Source organism: Corvus brachyrhynchos, unplaced genomic scaffold (genome assembly GCF_000691975.1).
Source record: "Corvus brachyrhynchos isolate BGI_N302 unplaced genomic scaffold, ASM69197v1 scaffold310, whole genome shotgun sequence".
NCBI classification, from domain to species: domain Eukaryota; kingdom Metazoa; phylum Chordata; class Aves; order Passeriformes; family Corvidae; genus Corvus; species Corvus brachyrhynchos.
Window position 1 is genome coordinate 4,083,583 of NW_008236213.1, and position 7,349 is coordinate 4,090,931.

The 7,349-nt window shown below is 36.1% G+C and overlaps 1 protein-coding gene across 1 annotated transcript in view; it reads right to left on the bottom strand.

Annotated features, from left to right (window-relative positions):
- Positions 1–469: 469 nt before the first annotated feature.
- Positions 470–7,349, bottom strand: part of NDUFS4 (NADH:ubiquinone oxidoreductase subunit S4) — a 26,372-nt gene continuing 19,492 nt past the window's right edge. The window contains exons 3-4 of the mRNA XM_017744366.1: positions 4,934–5,007; positions 470–678 (exon numbers count right to left, since the gene is read on the bottom strand). Of these exons, the coding sequence (XP_017599855.1) occupies positions 575–678; positions 4,934–5,007 (178 nt within the window). The 3' untranslated portion in view covers positions 470–574. The remainder of the gene's footprint in view (positions 679–4,933; positions 5,008–7,349) is intronic.

A 7,349-nucleotide genomic window follows, 5' to 3' on the forward strand; every position in this document is an offset into this window, starting at 1 on the left:
TTTGGACTAAACCTCCTCCATAACCAAAACAAAACCCAGTGCTTTCTATTCCAGTCATGAATTCTTCTGGAATAATGAAAGTAGTAATTTCAGCAGAAAGGAGTTATATAACATACATTTATACAGAACGGTCTTGAGTTATACCCATCCTTTGCTCTTCAACTGCCAAAACTGTCCTGTATTGAAAGAAAAAAACCCCAGCTTTTATTCAAAGACTTTTTATATGCAAAGCTTATTGAACTTACTAAACTTCAGAAGTTTAAACAGGATAGTAGATATAAAATTACCATCAAAGATTAATCATAATCTCTAAAGTTGCAGCTGATTTCAAACATTCCTTTTGATATTCCTAGTAAAGCAATTTTTTAGAAGTATGAACACTTCAAATCTCCTCTATTTATAGGGAAGTTTGTAACAGGTTCAATTGGAGACATCAAAAACATTTTAAATAGACATCACAAGATACATATGTAGTTTAAAGGTCAAATTTATTAGGAGATTAAGAGATGTATTATACATGGACTATAAATATAGCACAGCTGACTTTATTCACAGTCACACAGCCAATGCCAACCTATTTTGTAGACACTCTTGTTCTTTTGTTCCAAGAAAAATTTGCACCGTAAGACTTGGATTTAGGTTTTGGAATCTTCTTCTCTTCAACATCGTAACTCCAGCCTAGAGGTTATGCGGCAGGGGAAGACAAGAAACAACGAGAATTATATTCTCAGCATACAATATACAGCAAATGCAACTTAAAGGTTTTAGATTTAATATGTTTTTCTCCATGTAGGCACCCACTAATCTATTCCTTTCTAGTTGGCAATGGAGAATACTGAAATGTGGCTAATAACCATCCTGTGAGATGGCAAGACCTGACCATACTACAGACAACTTGACAGTCACCGATGAAAAGCTCAACAGGGAAGACTGACTGTGCTGTAAGTTCATGGCTCCACAACTCCACAGCACCTCAGAAGCACTAAGGCCCTGTGTATGTTGGCACAGGAAATGAAGAAGATAAGAAAAAACATGGAAAAAAATAACATATAGAAGATCAATCTCAAAGGCTGGGAGACAATGGAGACCTTGGAAAGCTAGAAAAAAAAGAAAGGTAGGAGGACCAAAAAAATGAAGAGGAAAGAAAAAACTTCAACATTAGAAAGGAGTTTAATACTTAACATTTTTTATAAGAACATAAAAAATTAGGAGTAAAAAGAAAGGGGAATGAAGTGATAGAAGACAAGTAAATTATGTGATAGTTAAGCAAGAGAAATGCTTAAAAATGTCAGAAAAGAGGAGGTGGAGACATTAGTGTTTATGTAAATCAAAATGCAAATTGGTTGCAGCCTCCAGGTGCCTGGAAAGTTGCCAGGGCAGCACTCAGTATTCCGAAGTTTGGTCTCTTTAGCTGCAATATTTCACTCAAAGTTGAGATACTTCAGTTGAAGCTAGAAGTGGTTAAATATGCAGTTTTAAGTGATACTCATAAGACAGTACTTTTCTTCCTTAGTTTTAAAACTGAAAGTTGTAAGCCCCAAAATGTTTAACATATATCTGAATTTTTACAGTTAAGGTGCTCACAGTAAACAGTCAAGATACACCTACACACCAGAATGTTCTGTAAGATACACAAGTTGTCATGTCACTGTCTCATTTTTGTGTATTCACAAATGTCACACAAACATTTTCTTCATGTTTATTAGTCCCAACCAGTGTTAATTTCCAAGTTAACTACTCTCTGTAAGAAACACTGAATAGAGATTTTAAAAACATATTCTTTCCATCTGTGAGAACACTGGCTTTTGCCTCCTGTTCTGATTAAAAATATAAGCTTGAGTAAACAGCCAGAACTAGATCCAGAGACAGACTTCAGTATTGCAACATTCAGCATTGTAACACCTAACATTGAGACATTTGGCTGCTGGAATGGAATCTACAGCCCCAAGGTATTGCTTCATCTTTTTATACACTAGATGGAGAGGGGCCGAGTGCCTCCAAAAGAGATTTGCAACTGCCAGCACAATGACTTGCACTGCCATAGATATCCAAAATACATAAGGTTAGTTACATCTAACTAAAAATTGCAAGAGGCCACCATATGTGATTTGGTTCCACACTTTGGAACAGACTCCTTCAGACCAGCACTTTGAGTTGTTCATGACGGAGAGCAGAGGTCACTTTTATAAAAATACCAGAATGGTGGGGGGAGTTACTCTTGCCCAGAGCCCTGCCATACAATCCAAGTAGACAGAAAGCAGATTTCACCGTCTCTGGAAGAACACCCTCACCACCTGACTAAAGGTTATTGTGGAGTAGAAAAACTCTCCATCCTTGTTACTTAAGCTGTATGTTTTTAAACAACTGCTTCAGTGATGTCAGACAGGACAAAAAAAAAATTAGGTCAACAGTCAGAACTTTTAATTTCTTCCAGTTTACAATGTTTCCTCCTTGCCTGGACCTCAGACCATTCTCAGCAGTAATATTTTGGACAGCAATGTTTCCTGTTAAGTGTATCCAGCACTGCTACTCCAGCATTAGAAGACACATCAGATGGGGCAGGCAGAAAGACAGCTTGTCTTACCTCCTTAAGTTCTTTGGTGAGAAAGAACTCTGAGTTTACCAACTGTACCAAAATAACCTGCAATATCTAGAATTTTCAGAAATTAAACTCTAGGTTCTTAAGGAATTTTGTAATGGAAAATTTGTGTGGTTCATACAGGAGGAACAGAGAGAGTTAAGTATTTGTGTTTGTAGACCTAGATATGTCTCAATACTATCTTGGTTAAGAAGCTAACTTCCAGTGTAAATGTGTGCCTAAATTTCTAATGTATTTTAAAAAGCATAACTAAATAACGTAAAATTTGTATTTCTAGCTACATATGATACTGAAGCTATCACTACAGAAAATATTATGCACATATCATATGCATAAATTAAAATGAAATCACAATTTAGGCAAGTCAGTATCTACAGAAGAGTTTGGTGCATCTCAATTATGGTAAAATTAAGAGTGCAAACTCTTAATTTTATCATAATACTGAACTACTAATATTAATACCAAGTCATAGCCCTAGTTTATTTGGTTTCGTGCACAATGGAGTAATTTCTAACTCAGTAAAAGCATAAACTTTCTACACTGAATAAATGCATTTTACTTGAATCTGCATTTTGAAAGTACAAATATAGCATCTACAAAGAGATGACATAAGCAGCTCATTACATTAATTTTTCTCTCTTGTATGCTGAATTGTTCAAGAAATAACATGAACAACACAGAAGCATGAATGCAACTATACCAAATTCTCCAAATTTCGTATTTGTTCATTAAACAATAAAAACCACTAATAAAATTGCACAATTATCCAATGCAAATATGATCCTATTAATTTCTTAGAAGTAGAACTTATTTTTCAATAAAATTAGGACTATTAAACCAAAAAAAATTCCATTCAAAGAGGAACAGACAAATTAAATACTAGCCTTTACCATTAAAAAGTGCAAATAAATTGCACATTAAATGGTTTGGTTTCTTAGATGTATAGGTTAATGGACTTACAATGTTTGTGGTGCACAACATCAACCATCTAACAACTCTGCATAATTTGGTCTGACCAAGGAACTGTACTATTTACCCCAGACTAAATACAGTTGGAAGCTGAAGACCACAGGGAAGACTTCTGAAGAAGCTTAAGCTTCATGTGTATTATTATTCCTGGCTTTATCTCAACGTAATTAATCTTCTTCACATCCACAGGGACTAAGCATCAAGATTAACTTTTTAAGGACAATTGAGTTGATTTAGAAGAAAAAAAAGAAAAGAGAGCAGCAAAAAAACATGCTAACATGAAAAAGGACTGCTGAATATTCAAAAGGCTGAGATTATGGGTACTGTTTGTGGTACCATCATTCTGTAAGGAAATACAAGCCTAACTAATGAAATAAGTTTACAGATACATTCCCTCTGATATATCATCAGCTTAAAAAATTATTAAGTGATGATACTGGCTTTTCTACTGTCTTTTTCACAAGAACCATCATCAAGTGTATGTGTTTAGACTCTCATGCTAAGAGTTAGGCGTAACATCCTCAATCTAAAGGTTCCTCATGGGGAGCAGTGAGGGGATGTGCTGATCTCCTCTCTGGTGACCAGTGACAGGACACAAAGAATGCAATGAAACTACATCTGGGGAAATCCAGACTCAACAACAGTAAAAGCATATTGACTGAAAGAGTGGTTGGTCATGGGAACAGGCTCCCCAGGGAACTGACCAGGACAACAAGCCTGTCGGAGTTCAGTGATTATCTGGGCGATGCTTTTAGTCACACCGTTTACTTTTAGGCAGTCCTGTGAGGAGCAGTGAGTTGGACGTGATGATCCTCTTGGGTTCCTTTTACAATAAATCTGTGCTGCAACACAGCCAAAAATGAAGTCCAACATGCTTACTTGGTAGTCATTTTAGTTTTTCTGATTATCAAATATTCACAAGCGCTCTGACAGTTTCCCTTAGTAAGAACTGAGATGCTCATGTTAAGCCTTCAGGCAAAGAACACATTGCCATGTAGCCGGAACACCAAGCCTGGGATACACTTGAAGTATTAACTTTCCTTCAAGACCTGAGCAAGGTCTCATTCAGCTCTCATTCAAAACGGAGATACTTGCAAAAGCATTTTAATATTAATATTACATTTTAATATTAATGACTGAAACACCTTTCTAGAGAGTGGAAAGTCTAGATTCAATGCCTTCAGCACCCTTGGAAATATCCCCCATTCCTATTTTCCCCTCCTCTTGTAGAACACTAGCAGTCTACCAATTCTGCAGAACAGAGGGAAGGTACTTTATCCTGTACTTATTCTGTTGTTAATACTTTGAGATCAAGATTGCCTATAGAAGGATGAACCCCTCATAGCCCATTCGTACAACACATACCATTTTTTTCAGCAAAAGCAATGGCATCTTCTTTAGTAGAGAAAGTAAGAACCATGTTGGATAAAGGATCAGCTCTGTAAGAAATCAGATGACAATTTTTAGGCAGATCGGAAATAGAAAAAAATTATATCTGTATCTCAAATATTAAACGCTGTATTACACAGCTCACTTTAGTATGCCAACTCACAAAACCTTCAAAACACTTTTTAAAATTATTTCCAGGGTCAGCACTTATTTTCTGCAGAGTACTGTTTTATTCTTTCAGTGTGTTAAACTTCCCTCACAACTACTTGCAAAAATTAATTGGGTTAGTAGACAAACATGTCTAACCACTTGCTGAGGTTATAGTAAGTGCTCTGCAATACTCTTTTTAATTTAAATCTGTAAAATCCCTCTCTTTTGGTAAGGTTTAAGGTAATTCTGAACATTTCAAGGAGACCAAGAGTCTGTAGAGCAGCTAGGGGAAGAAAATCTCAGAGAGAAAAGAGCAGAATACTTAAGTGAGAAGAGAAGGAATTGAGCAGAAACTGCAAAGTCCATAAAAAATATTGAGAGTTCTGCTTTGGCTGAGGTCACATGACCTCCACAATTTATTCCTATACAGCAAGCAAGATCACAGGCCTCAACAAAAAATGAAGCTCCAAAATGCAAATTGCTAGCTAACTAATTACACAGTGGTTAGTTTTAGAAGACCACCTATTCTTAAACTGCATTTTTGAAAGGAATGGAACACCATAAACCCCTTTGAAACAAATTAAAATCTCAGTTAAAACATGAAATTGCCTTATTTATTGCTATAAAAGCTCAATTTAAGAACAATGGCAAAGGATGAAAAAAAAAAAAAGAGAGGGGTTCTAACTCTTAAAGAAATGAGATACTGGTAGTAGCAGCACAAAGATAGATAAAGCCTCCCTGAGACAACACTGCCTATGAGCCTGGGAGACAACTGGAAAGACAAGACCAAATTGCAACAAACTATTGAAGGAGCTGCCTCTCAACTGTTCTCTCTTTGAAGCTAGAAGGATAAATGAAGAGAAAAGACCTAAGATACACTGAACTCTCTACAATAAAGGACAAAGCCTGTGACTGGCAAAGGGGGAGGGGAAAAGGGGGAATCTCGCTTCCAGCAAAGACAACAGTGTAATTTTATCTGATGTACACATGGAAAAATGGAATTCACTATATATCCAATATATTCTCCAGTAAAAAAAATCACAAACAAACGAACAAAAAACACACAACAAACAAAACCAGGATAAAGACATAAATTACACTTTTGCAAGCCACTGCGATAGGCTCTCTTAAAGACATTTAAAGATTTCTCTTAAAACAGCAGTAAGTGAATTAGGAACTAAGAATTAGTTCATGACATGACCAGGGGAGAATGAAGTGGCCCCAGTGTACTGCAATATTGTGACAACTTTTGTTTGTTGTTATTCTCTTCCATGATTTCGGTTAGAAAAATCTTTTCAACACTACTAAAAAGGAACAAAGAAGCTTTAAGTCTGAAGTGTAGTGAGGTACCAGTGCCCATTCAGTACTGCAAATATGGCAAAAGCCTTCCCGGACAGAGGTAGATGGGAAATGAGAATTTTGCAGAAATTATTTCTTCTGTTTTATGTGGAATAATCTTTCATTCAATCTAAATACACTTCTGATTTATTTCTATAAATGAGCTATCCGTGTGAGCAAACTTGATTTCAGGATGTCCAGGATGACGTCCTGATAGTGTCAGCAGTTCCAGTGCTGCAGAATTTCCTATACCGACCCCAAATTCTTTCATCAGTCACTGAAAACTAGGATTCCACATTTTGTTCTCTTAAGAGATCTCATACAATGGAAACTTCACACTTGCCACGTTTCTTTGTTTACAGCTTTATATTAAAAGGTGTACTTGAGAACTGCCTTTAGGCATTCTTGTAATGAAACCTCCCAATTAAAAAAAATGCCACAGTTCCATTTTACTTAGATCTATAACTGGATAATCTTCACTGAAGAAGAGCCCCAACAGCCAAGAAACAGCAAGTGCAAAAAAACCCCTAACCCCAAACAAGACTAAAATGACAGAAATATAGGAAAGACCTAGAGGTAAATAAGTATATTGAGTTCAGAGAAAAAAGAGCTTTAATATGTAGACCCTAAACAGCTCTAATCCACTAATCCCATTACATTATTCAAAAGGAAATGGGAAAATGTCTAAGAAATGTTCTTTGCAGAAATTAAATCTCAAGAGAAAAAACTCTTAGGTATTTTTGGGTGTTGAATGGTAACACCAGAGTCTACACTAACACTTTTTACAAGAATGCCTTAAAAATGAACAGATGCAAACTAATTTACAAAACCATTAACCTAGCAGTGTCAATTCTCAACAGAGCACTTGCTTTTATTCTACCTGGAGCTTGCTTACCCATGAGAA